This window comes from Urocitellus parryii, chromosome 1, assembly GCF_045843805.1.
Source record: "Urocitellus parryii isolate mUroPar1 chromosome 1, mUroPar1.hap1, whole genome shotgun sequence".
Taxonomy (NCBI): domain Eukaryota; kingdom Metazoa; phylum Chordata; class Mammalia; order Rodentia; family Sciuridae; genus Urocitellus; species Urocitellus parryii.
In genome coordinates, this window is record NC_135531.1 from 116,289,687 (window position 1) to 116,310,178 (window position 20,492).

Below are 20,492 nucleotides of genomic sequence, written 5' to 3' on the forward strand. Positions count from 1 at the left end.
AATAGTTGTCCATATCTCCTTACATAAAAATGCTCTTAATTTATAGTTCCTACTGAACAAAATAAATTTAAGCTAAATATTATACAGTTGTTCCTTAAACACTTAGTCCCCTTTGCCTCCTGTCTCATTGGTTAAAATCAAGTATTTATCAAGTTTTCTATAATTCTGAGTCAAAAAAAGGTATAGCATGAAACAAATAGGATTAGCATACATAAGTATAGTGCATTTTAAATATTTTGGTCATATCTTATAATAAAATAATGTATTTTGGCAAAAATAATAAAATAATAAGGTTTAGTTTATTTTCTATTAATGGTAGGTCTGGAGGGTATTTTACATTTGTAAATACTAATTTGACTCTTTTCACATTTATTTCTAAAAACACTGCTATAAGGTTTTCAGAATATTAAGATTAAAAAGCACCTAAAAATAAGAAATAAAGATAAAATTTAAGTAAAATTTCTGTAGATACTCAAATATCTTCTGACAAAATGATAAACTTTTAAGTGTTTTACATGTGCCAACACAGAATCTTTATTGCCTGCTAAGACTTACTTGACTCTATGTAATCTTTAAAATAATCTTAGAAGTCATCTGGAAATTTATCTGAAAATTAGAATGGAATTCAAAAAAATTTTCTTAAATGAAGAAAACAGTTGCAAAAAAAGTTATTATTCTGGTGGCAGTAGTTGTTATGGCACAAAACACATGAAAATATATGTAGTTTTTTCTTATATACATACAAATGAAGTTCAACTAAGATGTGTAAGATATATATACATATATATATACACACACATATACATACACACAAATACATCTACATACACACAATTTGGGCTTTAGAGGGGAAATTGATGAAAACTTAACATATGAGCCATTTGACTTGTTTATCATTTATGTTCCAATGACAGTTTTAAGAGATGTTATTGAGTTCTTACTCAAATATCAACCTATCATTAAGAGGAAAAGAGTCTGAGATGCATATGTCTGATAAAGGAAGTAAGAGTGTCGTGGATTAAGTGATGAGTTATTATGTGCAACTGCCATTACTTAAACGGTATTTTTACTCTCAGTTCATGCAGAAAGATCTGCAGAAGAGTTTATCAACAATAAGAAAACAAAACTCCTTTAACTCTATGACATACTCACTACACCATACTATAAATATGTATTATTATAACATTACTTACACATTCTACTTTAGGCAATATAATCTAATTCTGAATGATTCTGTTAATTTTTAAGGCATCAGTGCATCAAGGGCAAAGCTCCATAAAAGGAACATTAAAATAATAAAGCAATAGCTTATTTGTGGTATAGAGAATGATTACTGTACATGACATCTATTGGTAACTTCCACCAAACAGGTAATAAATTATACATCTTTTTTTGTAAAAATATTACAGCATAAATTTCACATCATTTTTTAACACTTCATTTAAAGGGCTAAATTGATCTGGCAATATCCTCATTTTCATTGTTCCATCAGCTCCACAAGAGAAAATGTGATTTGCTGGTCCTGTCTCAATTTGCATCACTCCGGTTCCAATATTTCTAAAAATGGACTGCCGAGCATGTTCATTGATAAAGGTGTGGAGAAGACTGAAAGTAGAAAGACTCCAAATCTGAAAAACATTATGAACAAAATGAAAATTGGGTTGATAGTATCTTATAATAAGGTGGTATTAACCCTGCATAGGAGATGAGAAAACCTAATTATATGAAGGTTAAGTGTACAATGCCACAGAAACTTTTAGTATTACAGAGACTAAAATATAAAAATTTTCTATTTCTTAGCTGAGCTTTTGCTCTCTAGATGTATAGTGGAATACTCCTGTTTTTGTACTACTGAGTACCTAGCTATCAGAATCCTGAAAAGAGGAAAACACCTAGAGGCTCTCCATCCTGGTAAAGCTATGCTACAAGACAAACATCAGCTCTTAAAACTTCAGAATACTTACTTAGATTTTCTATTTTCAGCCCATATCAAAATAAATGTGTTTATTTCTAAAGCAAATTGTAAGTATCAGGGCTGGAGTTGTGGCTCAGTGGCAGAGCGCTTGCCTCGCAATGTAAAGCACTGGTTTCAATCCTCAGTACATGTAAAAATAAATAAACAAAATAAAGATATGTGTCCATGTGCAACTAAAAAAATTTTTTTAAAATTATAAGTATCTTCATTTATGTGAATTACTTATATGTTTTAGAAGATCTATGTTATTTATTATTTTTACTTTTTTTTTTTTTATACTGGCGATTGAACTCAGGGGTACTCAACCACTAAGCCACATCCCCAGCCCTATTTTGTATTTTATTTAGAGACAGGGTCTGGCTGAGTTGCTTAGTGCCTCGATTTTGCCAAGGCTGGCTTTGAATTTGTGATCCTCCTGCTGTAGCCTCCCAAGCTGTAGAACATCGATTTTAGATTTAGAAAACTAATTTATTTCCTGATTTTATTGTCATCATTAGAAAAAAAAAACTTTCAGAAATGTGTTCATTCATACTACTCTGTACATGAATTTATTAAATTATGGTTTCTGAATGTAATTTATATTTTTTATTTTTTACTTTGATTCTAAGAAAAACCTTTTCAAATTTCTATAGTTCTATTTTTTTTCTAGCTGAGAATTATGAAAACTACCAGTTTTAATAATTAGAAGTCCATCTTATTGCACTAAATATGCTAATTGCTTAATGAATTCTAAAATATCAGATCCCTGGCGTAGGGTTGCTGACCACTTATTTTACATGGAGACTAGTCTAAACTGATTTATCCATTTCCAAATGGGGCCACACGACCCTCCAAAAAACCCCAGTAAGTATGCACTTTCCTGAACCTTGGACTTCACAACTGAGTATTTCTGCAATTTGTACCTTTAATAAATCTCCTTAACATTTTTAACAAGGCTGCTTAAACATTTTAAACAACCTAAGTTTGAAAGGACTTCTAGGCACAGGGCTTATCCAGGTACATTCAGAATTCTTCACTCAGGCACTGAGTGGTTGGATACTTTTATTATATTAAAAAAATGGGACAAATGTGGGATAAAAGAAAATGTCAGTATATTACTCAGTACATGAAAATTGAATCCAGTAAATTAAACAACTCAAGAATATAGAGGCAAGACTAGTTCTAATGTCTGGGATGTTTATACTTGTAGAGAAGTTACTTCTTAAGCATGAGTTAAGCATATTTTAAGGCAATAAAAAAATTTCAAATGTAATTTATCAAAGGATTTCTTAAAAAGTAATTAGCACTGTTGAAATAATACTACTATTACTTAAGACTGGTATTGTCAAAGTGATTAAAGACCTAAGATTTCTTAATTTTTTTTTTCATTTTGTAGATATTGTGGTATCAATCATGTTTACCTTTATATTGCCTTCTGCAGATCCCGTAACGAAGTACTCTTCAGTTGGATCAATAGCAATGGCTTTAACAGGGGAATCATGGCTCTGAAAAAGTTGCCTTTGTTGTCGTTGGTGAAGGTCAAATACACATGTGAAACCTTTTCTGCCACCTGATATTAGTAGTTGATGTTTAGGAGCATATGCTAAAACTGTGGCTCCACTATCATGGCAGGTAAAAGCTGAAAGATAAAAGAAAAATGTTAAAACCCATTTAATAATATGGCTAAGATGGCATAAGACCAGATTTACTTTCTTGCCTTAAACAATTTAAAAGCCAAATGAAATATAAGGAAAAGAAATGACTTGAGAGATTGGACATCATTGGGCATTCCCATCTCTGAAAGATGGGAAACAAGCCATACAACTGCCCCAGCTTATTTCCTAGAGAAAGTTTTCTGGCCATGGCACAATGAGAGGGAACCTATGTTGATCTGATCTAACCAGTCATAGTGGATGAATAGTACTCTATTATATAAAGTTTCCTCATGGACATCCAATTGGAAAAACTGTCTCCAATTCTCACCTATTATATAAGGAAAGCTGCTAAAAAGTTAATGTACAAGCTTTTTATAGATATGCATTGTCATTTCTCTTGGGTATATATGCAACAGTATCCACAGCTGGGACATGTTAGGTATTTAACTTTATTATAAACTGCCAGTTTTCCAAAGTGGTTGTTTCATTATATACTTCTATCAGCAACATACTCGTAGAAAAGTTACTAGTTTCTCTGCCTCCTCGTCAACACTTAATATTCTCAAGTTAGTTAATTTTGGCTATTTGAGTATAGAGTGGCGCCTTATAGCAAATTCAGCATGCATTTCCTTGATGATTATTTATGATGATCACCTTTAGCAAATTCAGCATGCATTTCCTTGATGATTATTTATGATGATCACCTTTTTGTATATTTATTTGCCATTCAGCATTTCTGTATTCAGCATTTCTCTGAAAACATCTCAACATTCAATTGTTCTAGCACTACTTGTTGAAAGAATTATTCTTTTTTCATTAAGTTGCCTTTCTGCTTTCATCAAAGTTCTGTCTACTGTGTATGTATGTCTGTTCCATGATCTAAGTAACTATTTAATTTTTTTTTAGTTGTTAATAGACATTTATTTTATATACTGTGCTGAGAATTGAACACAGGGCCTCACACATGTTAGGTAAGTATTCTGCTACCAAGCTACAACCTCAGCCCTAAGAAACTATTTTTACAGCAACTAACTTTAGTATATTGACCTTGTATTCTTGCTACATTCCCACATTAGTTCTAGAAGTTTCTTTTATAGACTGAGATTTTCTACAGAATCATGACATCTATAAATAAAGACAATTTTATTTTTCCCTTCCAATCTACATACTTTTTATTTCCTTTTCTTGTGTTACTGTTCAGACTTCCTGTACAATGCAGAATAGGAGTGGTGAGAGGGGACATAATACTAGGTATAATTGATGTTCATAATAATGACCTATGGCTAGGTCCTTCAAAATAAGGACAAATGCTTTTTATATTTTCTGTATCCTACTGTTCTGCATCAAGGTATCAGGTAGAGTTAATTATGTATATCTTTTTGTTTTCAAACCCTGATATCATGAGCAAAATAAACCTTAAAAGTTGTAAAACACATGATCTAGCTCAGTTGGTAGAGTGTTTGCCTTGCATGCAAAAGGCCTTGGGTTCAATCCCCAGCATCACAAAACAAACAAACAAACAAACAAACAACAACAACAAAAAAAACCAAAACCCCCCACAACTAAAAAACTTACCATGGACTAAACTATTGGCAGGTGCTACGAGAGTATCCCACAAACATATGTTTCTGGAAAAAAAAAAGATTACTTTTTGAGTGACACAGAAAGTTAACAGAATAAAAAATAAGTATATCTCATGTAAATGAAATAACATATGACTCTCTCAAAGAATGTTCTTAAATTTATAAAAGTATCAAACACAAACCAACAAGTTTACATAATAGTTTTACAAAAAAACTAAAAACTATCATTTTATAAAGCTGCGTAACTTTAGCTTAACAGGTAGTTACATTAATATCAAATAAAGGGTGAATATAGAAACTACTTTGATTATCAGGTGAAATGACATAAACAAAAAGCAAAAAGACACTGAACTTTCTTGAACACAAAGAAAAATTTCTGATATAAAGAGGCATCAATATATGTAAGGAATTTCTATGGAAGATAGGCTGAAGACTCTACAGTCCTAAAAACCAGTTTCTAGTGAAAACTGAGGCCTTTCAGATAAATGTAAAAAGCTCAGTAACCTCAGTGTGCCTTGACCTCAGAATTCAGTTGTTCTAGGTGAAAAGGAGAGAATTTAGCTTTTTGCAGAGGCGGGGTGAAGGGAAGTGGGCTGCTATGGATTAGATATTAGAAAACTGAGTCTTTTTGAGTCCTATTTTCTTGTTGTGAAAGTCATATCTATCTACCAAATAAGACCATGGTGGATTAACTAAATTAACTAAATGACATGACCAATAAATAATGAGTCTATTTTTGTCTCAAGCTTTTTAAATCCATAGGAAATAATACAAAGTACATCCTACTAATAACCAAATTATTTTCTCCCTAACTTTAAAAGTAGGACATTAAAAATGTTCTAAGTAATAGTCTTTTTAATGAAAAAAATACCTAAAGGCATAATTATTCTTGAGGCACAAGGACATAGAGCAATAAAAAAATCAGCTATACATATACAATTCAGTTTCAGCTATCATCTCTTACCGATTATCAGTTGAAAGACCAGCTGTGGCTATCAGAGAAGAGGAACTAACGAAGACAAAATCATTGGCTGTTTTGTTATGACACTGCCAAGTCTGGAATGGTTATAAACAATAAATGTTACTGTTGTCACTAAAAATTTCATAACCAGGTAGATGTATTATTCAAAAAGTGATCATGTAGTTTATGGCTTTCTTAAATCTTTTTTTTAATCCTCTGAACTTTAGAAAGTTGTAAAAGTAGCCCAGAGAACTTTCACATATCCTTCTCTCAGATTCAGCAACTTTTAACATTTTATCACATTTGTTTCTTATCTATCTATCTATCTATCTATCTATCTATCTATCTATCTATTTCTCTCTTTTTTTGGTGCTGGAGATCAAACCCAGGATTTTGTGCATGGCAAGTAAGTGTTCCACTACTGAGCTACACCCTCTAGACCTTCTACTCTTTCACAGATGCAGATACAGACACATGCACACTTTTCCTGCACCATTTAACTAGACTGTTATGTCATGATACTTTATGAAGCCCTTCACTTTTCTCTTTTCCTGTGGTGCTAATGATTGAACCCAGTACATCATGCATGTTAGGCAAACACTCTAGCACTGAGCTACACTGTAAACCCAAGCCCTTCACTTTTGTTTGACCAAAACTTCAAAGGTAAACATAAGGATGTTAAACTTTAAATATTTCCTCTGGTATATTTAGTGAATTTTTCTGTCTTAGGAAAAGATAGAAACCAGAATTTTAGATTAGCTTTGAATTAACGTTTGTTAACCTGACACCACATATTTTTCAGAAATATTTAAACTTATAAAAAATTGTTCAAATCTATGAATAAAAATTACTAAATCACCAAAATTAGAAAATTTACAGTAGTTCTCAATATTCCATCAAGTAATAACTTGATAAATTATAAAAGTTTAATCAGTTAAAAAAGGAAAGGCAGACTCTTTAAGTACCAAAATTTAAATCTGTTGGCTTAGTAAAAACATAAAGAAAACAAACAAACAAAACTAAAGTTTTTTAATGTATCCTAACCAACTGTCACTTGCTTACTTTCACTTAATATTGTATTCTAGCACTTAACCTTGAATGAATTACTGGAATCATAACTATATTCTTAACTTCTTCCAGATATGTATTGTTTACTTCTGTAAAGGGCTTTACTGAAGAATGTATTAAATATTAATACAGTGTTCTTTGAAGCCACAGAAGGTTAAGTCTACATAGCACTGAATAGAGATACCTCAATATTTCATTTAAAAAGAGACAGACAAATGGGCCATGGGTTTAGCTCAGTGGCAGAGCACTAGTCTAGCATGTATGGGGCATGTGTTTATTCCCCAGAACACACCACACACACACACACACACACACAAACACACACACACACACACACACGAAAAAAAAAAGGAGGGGAGATAGAAAAACAGGTTATAATATAATCTTTCTACTTTGTTTGTGGAGAAGCAGGACTGCAGGAAAAAATCAGATGCACTGATATGACAATCATTCCATGTAGGTATGAAATCTACTGCAGCTTAATGAGTTAGAAAAGGGCTCCAATAATATATACATTGCATGGGTCTCTGGAAGTACCATTTAGTTCTGTACATATTAACTTTCCAAATTACCAGAGACAAAGGATTTTTATGTTTCACAGAACAATTTAAACATAATACAAGGACAGGAGCCTATATAAAGTGACTGGGAGTACATAAAACTGAACAGATTTTACTTATTTCTTGAATATATCTTGTCTCAAATACATTCTTGGTTTCTTTAAAATAAAAATTCAAATTTATTATATAGGTAGGAAGTCTTGGCTTACCAGGTATGGCTTAGGCATGCTCCCAGTAATTGGACAACATTTCCAGTTTGTTTGATACAAACTTAAATATCCATCAGCATCAACTATTCCAAACTTGGAGAAAAAATATTTAAAAATTTTTAAATGTTTAATATAAAAGCACATATTTAAACTTATCTTAACTGTGACAGTCATACTTTTGCTTAAATATTAAACTGAAATATTGTTCAAAATTTTACTTCACCTATGCATGAATCTAGCTCAAAAACAACATTTAGCTTCTGCTTAAAAAATATACCAGGGTAGACAAAAAGGAAACAAACACCAGATACCCCTTTAATTATAGTAATCTAAAGCATCACCTATATATTCTCTATAAATACTCCAAAAAAGTACATTACTACTAAACTTATATATGACCAAGTTTAAGTCATATGTACGAAAGAAAACATTTCTGAAAAGGAAAAAATAAGAACTTTCAGAAACATAAAACAAGAAAAACATGTTAAGAGTAGAAAGTGAAATAAGGATTGTCACATTAAAAGAATTCTACTACAGGAGCCTAGGAATAATTATAATTAGGAAGACATTAACATAATTCAATAAAGGAGTATGTAAAGATCTTCCAGGATGAGTAAGACAGCTAAAATATTTTTTTATTTAGATTGTAAAAATTGTCTATGCTTATGTAAAATATATAAGTAAAACACATGTTTATTTTGGACCCTTGTCCTTTCCTCCTTCCAGATCTAATATCTACTACAACCATTTGATGTTGTTTAAGATTTCTTTCTATGAATATTTAAACATTTACATACAGCATTTTTAAATAACAAATGGGATTGTAATATATAGTTCCACAGTTCCATTTTCATTTATTATATTTCCATGTCAAGACAAATCTAGCTCTGTGTTTTCCCCTTATAGTTTATAAAACATATATTGGAGAAAAGACAGCCTCTTCAACAAATGGTGCTGAGAAAACTGGAAATCGATATGCAGCTAAATGGAACTAAGCCCCTATCTCTCACCATACACAAAACTCAACTCAAAGTGGATCAAGGACCTAGGAATTGAACCAGAGGCCCTGCACTTAACTGATGAAAAAGTAGGCCCAAATCTTTACCATGTCAGATTAAGCCCAGACTTCCTTAATAAGACTCCTATAGTACAAGAAATAAATTAAAAATTCAACAAATGGGATGGATTCAAACTGAAAAGCTTCTTCTCACAAAAACAACTAATCATCGAGGTGAATAGACAGCCTACAGAATGGGAGCAAATTTTTTACCACATGCCCATCATCTAGGAAATATATAAAACTTAACACCAAAAAAACAAATAAAATAAGCCAATCAACAAAGGGCCAAGGAACTGAACACTTTTCAGAATATAATATACAATCAATCAGATATGCCTTTTCATAACTATGTGATAGATATTCAGAAATGGGAAGGCTTTGGGCTGGAGATATGGCTCAGCGGTAGCGCGCTCGCCTGGCATGCGTGCGGCCCGGGTTCGATCCTCAGCACCACATACCAACAAAGATGTTGTGTCCGCCGAGAACTAAAGAATAAATATTAAAAATTCTCTCTCTCTCTCTCTCCTTTCTCACTCTCTCTTAAAAAAAAAAAAAAAAAAGAAATGGGAAGGCTTAGTCAAAAATTGTCATTTAAAATTGAGAGATGAAGGCAAAATTAAATCCTAAGTGGAAATATGAATTCACACCAATTTTTTTCTTAGGTAACACTAAATAGTATTAAAATTTGAAATATTTGACAATTTTGTACAAAAAAACCTTTAATTTTGAGTTCAATTATTAGTGAAGGTTATTGACTATGCACAGACTTTTCATAAATTATTCCTATTGTTAGTCTATATCTCTAATAAATTATTGGTCCATTAAAAATTAATAGGGCTAAAATTAGGAATATTAACCCATAGTTTCTACAGGTATTTTACAAGTATTTTTCCAGGATTTATATTTCTTATTTTTTTCTATTTTCTGAATAAATAAAGTATGTTCTTCAGAGAGAGGGCACATGTATTATTAGTCATCAACTTTGATAGTTTGGATGGACTTCAATTCAGGTCCCATTCTTATTTATCAGAGAATTCTGTGGATAATGCTCTATGGTCAAATTAATCTTAGAGTGAATTGATGCCATTAGTTTGAAAGGTGGAGGTTGTAAATAACTATGCATACCACTACTCTGTCATAGGAGCTTATTATAGTATTTTTCTTTATCCTTCAATTTAAAAATCCAATAACAAAACAACCAGGATGTATGTGAATATATGTTGTTTTTCAATACTTCCCCCCAACATAATACTTAGCAGGCTCTTTCTCCTATAAAGTTCTATTCTTTGCTTTGGGGAATTATTCTTTATTTTTGAATATTGCTTTACCTTCATTATTTTGTTTTCTTCTTCTTCTAGAATATTTCCTGAGACATTTTTATCATAGGATAATTTATTAATTTGTGCTTCCCAATGATAAACATAATTTTTAAAAAATATTTATTTTTTAGTTATAGTTGGACACAATACCTTTATTTCACTTAAAATTTATTTTTATGTGGTGCCGAGGATTGAACCCAGTGACTTGCATGTGCGAAGCAAGTGCTCTACCGCTGAGCCACAACCCCAGCCCCATAAACATAATTTTTTAAAAAAAATATACTTAATTGTAGATTGGCACAATACCTTTATTTTATTTATTTATTTTTATGTGGTGCTGAGGATCAAATTCAGTGCTTCACACATGCTAGGCAGATGCTCTATCACTGAGCTACAACCCCAGACCCATAAACATGATTTTTAACTATTTCTGTTGTGCTATTCAGTTCTTCCCATGAACTGTGTTGCTTTTTTCTCTTATAAACAGTTCAATTTATCCCATTACAAAAAGTAGTGCTTCAGCCACATCAGTTTTTATAGCATCTCAGTTCACAATGGCTAAGCTATGAAACCAACCTAGATGACCTTCAACAGATGCAATGGATAAAGAAAATGTGGTACCTACACACACACACACACACACACACACACAGAGGAATATTACTCAGCCATAAATAAAAATGAAATTATGGCATTTGCTGGTAAATGGATGGAACTGGAGACTATCATGCTAGGTGAAAAAAGCCAATTCCCCCAAAACAAAGGCTGATTATTATCTCTGATATGCAGATGCCCCACAATAAGTGGGGCGGTGTACAGAGGATTAGACAAAGTGGAATGAAGGAAAGGTATGGGGAGGGGAACAGGAAAGACAATAGAATGAATTGGACATAATTTTCCTATGTTCATATATGAACACACCACCAGTGTAACTCAACATCATGTACAACCATAAGATTGGGAAGTTATACTCCATGTATGTACATGTCAAAATACACTCTAGTGTTATGTATATCTAAAGAGAATAAATTTAAAAAAAGAAAAAAAAGTGCTGCTTTAAACATTCTTACACATAATACTTTAGATTTAGTTCAATGACTGAACACAATTTTTTAGAATCATGTTTTTAATTTTCCAAGAATTCTTCCCTGTTCTACTGTCCTTGTTGAAGTTTGGCTGTCTATTTCTATCAGTAGTCGACAATCAAATGGAGAGGATGTTTAGGTATTTGGGATTCATGATGGAGGTAAATGTACAGTAAGTTCTCTGCCTGTCAAGCCTTAAAAAGCTCATGTGGAAGACTGTACTGAGAATTAAAGCTGAAAAATAAGATTTTAGAAGGTCTTAAATATCATGCTAAAGATTTTGACATGAAGTTATCTTGAAGGATTCTTAGAAAAAATAATAATATGATCTTACCTATATTGTAGTTAGGTAACTATGCTGCTTGTTATGCAATTTTGTTGACAAGATGATCTATTTATAGACACTATTAGGAATAATGTAGTATTGACAACAAATTGTAAAATTATGAATATATAAAGGATAATGATAAGGAACTCAAATGAGAATACAGGTTGAATATGCCTTATCAAAAATGCTTTGGACCAGAAGTATTTCAGACTTTGGAATATTTGCATAGATTATGCTAGTTGAGTATCCTTAATCTGAAAATCTGATATCCAAAATGCTCTTAAATCCAAAACTTTACCAGCAACCTAAAGTGCTCAAAAGTACTTTCAGAGCATTTCACATTTTTAGATTTTCAGATTAGGAATGTTCATTTGTTGCTAATTACGTTTCAGATTTAGGAACATTTCAGATTTCAGATTAGCAATGCTTAACTGATACAAATTCTACTGGTTTCTACAATGGATTTTAATTTTCCTCTAGGGAACAAAGAATGTTGCTAATTGGCATTAAGAAATAAGCTCTCCAAATATGATTTCACAACTAAATTAAACAATACTGACTTCTGTGAAATGGAAATAAAGCTATGTGACAAAGAGTAAACAAAAGGTTGTAGCACATAATTATACAAGCAACATGTGAGGAAGGTTAAAGATTGAGAGACTTAGGGGAAAGAAAAGTAGATATACCATTAGCTAGGGTCTACATGAGTAATTTTTAGTGGATTACGGACTTAAAGACAAAGAGGCTGATTTGCTTTATAATGATTATTTAAAGTGCAACTGAGATATGAGGAGCAGAGAGACAATTTGAAGAAAGCAGAGAAAGGGGGAAATAAAGGTAAGGGATGTTCTAGAGGAGGTAGGTTCAGCAAACTTTTTCTTTAATGGTTATATAATAAATATTTTAGCTTGCCCTCTAGAAGGTCTTTGTCCTCCTGAACTCTGCTGTTACAGTGGAAAATAGCCAAAGAAAACAAACAATAGTTGGATTAACTGTGATAAGATTATTTACTAAATAGATGGCTAGATCACAGTTTGCTAATATCTTGGTTCTAGAGCAGTGTTTTTCAAAACTTAAATAAGTATACAAATCACAAAAGTATCTATTTAAAATGCAGATGGTGATTCAGTAAGTTTGAAGAGGAGACTGTAAAATGTACTTCTACCAAGTTCCCAAATGCAACTTGCTGTTTGGTGCTGGATCATAGTTGAAGTAGATTACCAGGGATAAAGAAATCAACATTTAATAAATAAAAAATGTATAATATACGATGGTGTAATATAGTGTAATATACTATCATTGGTCCTAAGGCAACTTTTAATTTTAGTGGACATATTTACAGCATATATCCGGGAAGAACCAAATAAATTTAAATGTACTTTTTGGCTAGAATTTAAAAAACAAAGAATTCATATAAGATTAAAGCATTATTATTGACTTACTGAGTTATTCTCTTCAGAAACTCAAACTAGTGATATTTATAAACCCCCAACACAATCAAAAGCCTCTTTTCCCATTTCCATTTTACACACTACCTTATTTCCCTGATAGTTAAATCTCATTCTTGTAACTCTTGAATTGCCGCCAGATCGAAAACAGGTTATTTGTTGAGAATGGCCCCATTCAAACATTCTGACACTCCCATCTTGAGCGCCTGTCAGATCTGTATCATAAGATGACAAAAATTTCAAGTTTATTTTAAGAATCTTTGGGAAAATTTATTTTTAATCTAGTACAAGAAATCTTTACCAAAGAAAAACTTAGGAAGTAAATCATAGTCAATTTATATAAATTTATCTTCATATGAAATTTAATTCACACAATTAATAGAATTGGATAATGAGAAGTAAATGAGATCATTTATATAAAGCACTCAGAAATATACATTATCAAACCCAATTTATGTTAATTATAATTATCAGTATTAATGTGGTATGGGAGGGTGATAAATTATGTTAATGTATATAAAGACATCTAGCACTTTGCTAGTCACATTTATTAGCTAATTTTCTTTAATTCTTTACCAAGCATTTAAAATAAATAAACTTTAACTGGCTTGAAATGTTTTACCATCAGGAAGGGGTGGTAGGGTGAAGACAAAAAAAAAAAAATTTAACAATAGAAATACAAAGAATTATCATTTTTTTTTAGTTTTGAGGAAATTTTTTATTTGTTCTTTTCAGATATTCATGACAGTAGAGTGTATTTTGACATACTATACATACACGGAGTATAACTTCCTATTATTATGGTTGCACATGATGTAGAGTTACACTGGTTATGTATTCATATATGAACATAGGAAAGTTATTTTGGATTCACTATCTTTCTCACCCCTATCCCTTTCCTTTATTCCTCTTTGTTTAGTCCAATGAACCACCCACCCCCCCTTAAAGTGTGTTAGCATCTGCATATCAGAAAGAACATTTGGCCTTTGTGTTTTGGGGATGGGCTTATTTCACTTAGTGTAATAGTCTCCAGTTCCAGCAATTTCTCTGGCAAATGCCATGATTTCATTTTTCTTTATGGTTGAGTAATATCCCATTGTGTGTGCACATATGTGTTTGTGTGTGTGTGTGTATATATATATATATATATATATATATTTACATATATATTAAACTCACATTTTCTTTATACATATATATGTATATGTATGTGTGTGTGTATATGTGTGTGTGTGTATATGTGTGTGTGTGTATAATCACATTTTTGTTATCCATTCATCTACTGAAGGTCACCTAGGTTAGTTTCATAGTTTAGCCATTGAGAAATGCATGCTATAAGCATTGATGTGGTTATGTCACTATAGTGATGATGATTTTAAAGTCCATTGGGTATATGTCAATGAGTGAGATAACTGGGTCAAATGGTGATTCCATTCCAAGTTTTTGAGGAATCTCCATGTTGCTTTCCAGAGTGGTTGCACCAATTTGTAGTTCCACCAGCCATGTATGAATGTACCTTTCCGCTCACATTCTTGCCAACATTTATTGTTACTTATATTTTTTTTTAAAGAGAGAGAGAGAGAGAGAGAGAGAGAGAGAGAGAGAATTTTAATATTTATTTTTTAGTTTTTGGCAGACACAACATCTTTTTTGGTATGTGTTGCTGAGGATCGAACCCGGACCGCACGCATGCCAGGTGAGCACGCTACCGCTTGAGCCACATCCCCAGCCCTGTTACTTATATTTTTGATAATTGCCATTCTGACTAGAGTAAGATGAAATCTGAGTGTGGTTTTAATTTGCATAGACAGAATTTCTTGAGACTGGTGATATTAACTCTTCCCTGTTTCTCTAATAGTTTTGATTAACTTAATTTTAAAAATTGGACTATCTGTGTTTAAAAAGCACTTACATTTTTCTAGCATTATTTATAGTGTTGAAAAAATAAACAACGTACAGGCTGAGATGGCGGTAGGGCTTTGAGTTCCTGAATGAGCCAACTGAAACCCAACTCAATATACAACAATAAAATAAAACTTAAGCTTAATTAAGCAAAACTCAAATAAATCTCTAACCATAGGTTTTACAAATAAAAACTGCCAACTAACCTCAAGGACTCTGCATTTTAATCAACCAGATTTATTTTTGTTTTGCTTCCTCAAATACTTTTAAAATTTCCCCTCATCTCAGTAAAGCCCTGAGCTACCTGTGGTTTGGTTCTGTCTGATTCATGAATTTAAGCTGAATGCTCAAGTAAACTTAACATTTTAATGTGCCTAAGTTTATCTTTTACTAGTTCTGTTGTCAAAAGGGAGATACCAGGGAGATTCCCTGATCATGACCCCCAGGGACAATGAATTCTACTGAGCCCCTTTTGTTCACTGCTTCTTGCTGCACATTTGTAGGCCCTTGTTATGATTTAAATGTGGTGTCCCCCAAAAGCTCATGTGTGAGACAATGCAAGAAGGTTCAGAGGAGAAATGACTGGGTTATAAAAGTCTTAACCGAATCAGTGAATTAGTCCCATGATAGGGATAGAGTAATTGAAGTGGTAGGGTGTGGCTGGAGGAAGTGGGAATTGGGGTATATATTTCTATCTGGCAAGTGGAGACCTCTCTGTTTTCTGACCAACATGTGAGTTGCTTCCCTCTGCCACACTCTTTGCCATGAGCCCTGAGGAATGAAGTCTGCTGTCTTTGGATTGAGACCCCTGAAACTGTAGGCCCCCAAATAAACTTTTTCTTCCCTATAGTTTTTCTGGTCAAGTCCTTTAGTCACAGTGGTGAAAAAGCTGACTAAAACAGCCCTCTTGGATCTAAGCTCTGCAACTTTCATCATGGGCTCTCCAATTTAAGCACTTCTATTCTAGACAAGGTCTATAAGATAGATGGAGTGTGATATAAACTGTTCTGGTCCAGTAGGAGGCCTCAGGTTGATAAAGTTGTAAGACAGGGAATTGTGTGTTCATGTGAATTCAGGAATCTAGAACTCCTCCACTTCAAATTCTAGTTACTTTTATGTAGAAGAAAAATTAACTGAGAACCTATGTTTTTCTAGAAAAATGCATAAACCTTATGAAAGACAATTTATAATTATGGTGGCCATAATGGGTAAGTTTTAACAAAGACAAAATTGTTCATCTATAGGGCACACTAGAAAAAAGGGGATCCCTGATGCCTTAGAAACAGAGGGATGCACCTTTTGGTTGAACACAGAAACCACTGAAAGGAATGAATCAGAGATTGCTTCTCGGAAAAAAAATTCCTTATAAAAGACAAAAAAGCAAAGGAGACATCTTTTTTCTAATTTTGTACAGGAAATCAAACCAAGGCCCTTATGTACTAAGAATGTGCTCTACCACTGAGCATATCCCAGTCCCCAGTTATTATTTATATGAACTACTTTTTTTTTTCATAAATTTTTAGTGGGTCTGTATCTGGCAAATGGCTATAATTTTGGAATGAAATCTATAGGATCTGTTCTTCCTTTATGTGTATGTAAATCTGGAGGTATTTCATAAATTGTATTATTTTTTCTACCTTCAGATGATGATCTTCCCCAAATTAATCTGTAATAGTGCCTTTAATAATAGTCAGCTCTTATAAAAATTAAATATTCCTTAAACTCTTAAAAAGACTGACTCAATGGGCTGGAGCTGTGGCTCATTGGTAGCACACTTGCCTGGCATGTATGAGGCACTGGGCTTGATTCTCAGCACTGCAAATAAATTAATAAAATAAAGGTCTATCAGCAACTACAAAAAAAAAAAAAAAAAAAAAAAGACTGACTCAAGTGTTCTTCAAATTCATATGACCATAGATAATCTTTGGCAAATAAAAGATAATTTAAGTGTGTAGATTAAAGACTCATCTTCAAGGCTGTCAACATTAAATGTAATTGGATATTCAATTTTTATTTTACCTGGGTTTATTAGTCAAATAAGTTCATGTTATCTTTGTTACAAAATTTGTCAGCAAGAAAAATAACTTGGTAATAGCTGTCCTTGTCTGGTGTTAAAACTACCCCAAAGAGTTTCCCAAAATCCTTTGGCAACTTACGCCCTTTAAGTGAAATTAATTGCTGAATATTTACTGAATATCTGGATCATCTATATAAGGTGAAATACTAAAACATTAATTGCTTTACCTAGGCTTATATAATTTTTGGGTTCTTATTACAGAACTACAGATATTGAGGTTTTAGTAAATATGTCCCGTGCCATACTGAAAAGTTGTACTATGAGAAAGAATGTGCTTCTATACAGAATGAAAGGGTGGTTTACAGATTTACCAAACTATAAAATGCTTCTGTGACTGTACAAAATTATGTTCTTCCTAGTTTTTACCAGAACTTACTGGAAAAAGTTAAGAATTCTAATTTGTAATTAAAACTACCAAGAAAAATAAAAGCAACAATTCTGTGTGTAAAGAAAGTATGACATGTTTTTGGTAGATGAAGCTCTGATTTATGACAAGTATGTTTTTGCTAAAGGAGATAATAACTTTTATCTTAAAGTTGAGAAAACATTAGAATAAAAGGAGGCACATAGGGTACATATTCAGATATATACAAGAACATTGTATAAAAGTTTGGGGAAGAGGAATTTGAAAAGGAATTTTAGTATGGTCAAATTGGCTAAGATTTGAGTGTATTTATATACATTATTTATCTTCTTTTAAAATCTTTTTTTTTTTTTTAACTTGTTGATAGACCTTTATTTTATTTATTTTTATGCGGTGCTGAGAATGGAATCCAGTGCCTCACACATGCCGGGCAAGTGCATTTCCGCTGAGCCACAGCTTCTGCCCCTACTTTATCTTATTAAAGGAATAATGAGATCAAAAAGTCTATTAGTGCAATGCTTTCTTAATTATTTTTGGTTTATTGTTCCCTCCCCTTCTCTCTCCCTCTTTTTCTTTCTTCCGGCACTGGGGATTGAACTCTGAGGTACTCAGCCACCCAGCCACATTCCCCAGCACTGTTTTGTATGTATTTTATTTAGAGACAAAGTCTCAATGAGTTACTTAGTACCTTGCTTTTTCTGAGGCTAGCTTTAAACTTGAAATCTTCCTGCCTCAGCCTCCCAAGCTGCTGGTTTTACATGTGTGCACCATGGTGCCTGGCTTGGTTTATTTTTATTTTTTTTAACATATTTTTATGTTGTAGATGGACACAATACTTTTATTCATCTACTTTTAAAAATATTTATTTATTTTAGTTATAAATGAACCTTTGTTTTATTTATTTATATGTGGTGCTTAGACTCAAACCCAGGGCCTCACACATGCTAGGCAAGTTCTCTACCACTAAGCCACAACCCCAGCCCCTCATTCATCTATTTTCATGTGGTGCTGAGGAAGGAACCCAGTGACCCACTCGTGCTAAGCAAGCACTCTACCACTAAGCCACAACCCCAGCCCTTGGTTTATTCTTGATGAGATTGTAAAAGATTCTTTTTTAACTTTTAGAAACCTGGCTAAATTAAGATCGTGTGCTTTATCAAGACAATCTCCTGTGCTTCAGCATGTTGTCTTTATTAGGTCTTTGATTAGTAAGACTACAACTTCTCAATATTAAAAAGCTGAGGTGTTTTTCCTACATCTATATAATTTTTTGTATTTTCCTTTGAAATCTTTTAGTTACTATTTTGTCTAAATTAATATTTATCTCATAGCAACCTGTGATACTATTTTAATTATGTGTTTTAAACTGATATTCTTGACAATCTTTTCCAAATAAAACCCTAAATTAAATCTTTTGGCCTCAAAGTATCTTTAGAAATTTTGAGGGTCCCTGGAACATCTTGAAAGATTTGTTCCCTTGTCCTATAAAAAGAGTGATATTAAAATAATTAGGCTGATTTAATATGTGAAATTACTCGAGAAGCACTGTCAAGTAAAGATGATGTTTAATCTCAGCTTATGCTTGGGTAAATGTTACAAAGTATTCTAGAAATTTTATGAAATTTCTAGAAACCTGATATATCCTGGTATAATGTTTTCATTCATATTTTCAGTAATATTAAAATGTTTTATGCCATAGAAATAATCTCCTTGTCAACTGTGTTGTTAATATAATAAATTGCTTATCATCAAATTTTCAATGATGGTCATGATTTTTGTCATTGAGAAACAGTTAATCATTTTACCCTGATGCTTTCCTGAAAGCTTTTACAAACAATTACAACTTTTAAGTAGTTGTCTTCAAGGAGATTCATGGAAGTTTCTGAAACATACATATTCCTGGTAACTTTAAGATCATACCACTAGAGTAGATGAGAATGTCCAGAACTCTAATAGGAAAAACTGAAGATTCAGGAAATTGCTAATTAAGATCAAGAATTTATGACATGGGACTGAAAAATCAAATTAAAAAATTTTGTTTTTTAAAGATTTATTTTGTTTGAAACACTGCTTCTTCTTTAATGTTTTGTTTTTAGGAATACTTTCTTTTCTTTAGGGTACTAACAGTTTACAGAAATTTTGTATAGTATACTTTTGTGAATGAAGAAGAAAAGTCATGTTTTCTTCCTACATGATCCCTCCAGAATTTGAAAGGTATTATTGAGTATTCTTATCTTCATGGCAATATAGATATTTGCACAGGTTCAATAAGAATTTTCTTTCTGGGGCTGAGGCTGGTTCATTGGCAGATGGTTGCTTAGTGAGGCCTTGGGTTTTTTTTATCCCTAGCACTGGGAAAAAAGATGTCTTTTTGTAACAGTACAAAACTGAAAGCATTCGTTATATTAACAAGTCATTGAGAATGCACAGAATCCGATGATTAGATAATTTTAAAGCAATTTGAAATCACACACACACACACACACAGGCTTACTACTGTGTGTACATAGTTCATTGACATGGTTGCCTTACAGGTAAGTAAGGACTACCACTTCTGGGTAGGAATCCCAGGATATTTCGGACCTTGAGAAGAGAGGGATTCATCCAAATGTATACAACTGAAGGCAAAGTCCTTGGGTTGGTTTCCTAACTTCTAAAGGTTTTTGAAGTCTCATATGAGATGCCTTACTATACTTTAGTGTTTGTGTGTGGTGCTGGGGATCAAACATAGTGCCTTCCACATGCTAAGCAAGTGCAATACCTATGAGCTATATCTCCAGCCCCAAGATTCCTTGTTAGTGTTCCTACAAAGCAGACATCAAAAAACGTATGTGCAATCAGTCTATTCTTGCTGTACTTATATAAATAATCAGGTCAAGTTTAATGACACTAGGCTTATTTTGCAAATAAATTGGTCCT

At 32.5% G+C, this 20,492-nt stretch overlaps 1 protein-coding gene and 1 non-coding gene across 3 annotated transcripts in view; one reads left to right on the forward strand and one right to left on the reverse strand.

The window, feature by feature from the left end:
* Window positions 1-280: 280 nt before the first annotated feature.
* Dmxl1 (Dmx like 1) overlaps window positions 281-20,492 on the reverse strand; it is a 166,473-nt gene continuing 146,261 nt past the window's right edge. For both annotated transcript variants that reach the window (XM_077801239.1, XM_077801235.1), the window contains 6 exons: window positions 13,318-13,445; window positions 7,991-8,083; window positions 6,157-6,248; window positions 5,185-5,237; window positions 3,376-3,593; window positions 281-1,628 (listed from right to left, as the gene is read on the reverse strand). In XM_077801239.1, coding sequence (XP_077657365.1) covers window positions 1,404-1,628; window positions 3,376-3,593; window positions 5,185-5,237; window positions 6,157-6,248; window positions 7,991-8,083; window positions 13,318-13,445 — 809 coding nt within the window. In that variant the 3' untranslated portion in view covers window positions 281-1,403. The remainder of the gene's footprint in view (window positions 1,629-3,375; window positions 3,594-5,184; window positions 5,238-6,156; window positions 6,249-7,990; window positions 8,084-13,317; window positions 13,446-20,492) is intronic.
* Trnaa-ugc (transfer RNA alanine (anticodon UGC)) lies at window positions 5,045-5,115 on the forward strand. The gene has a single exon. It is a non-coding gene; the product is annotated as a tRNA-Ala (tRNA).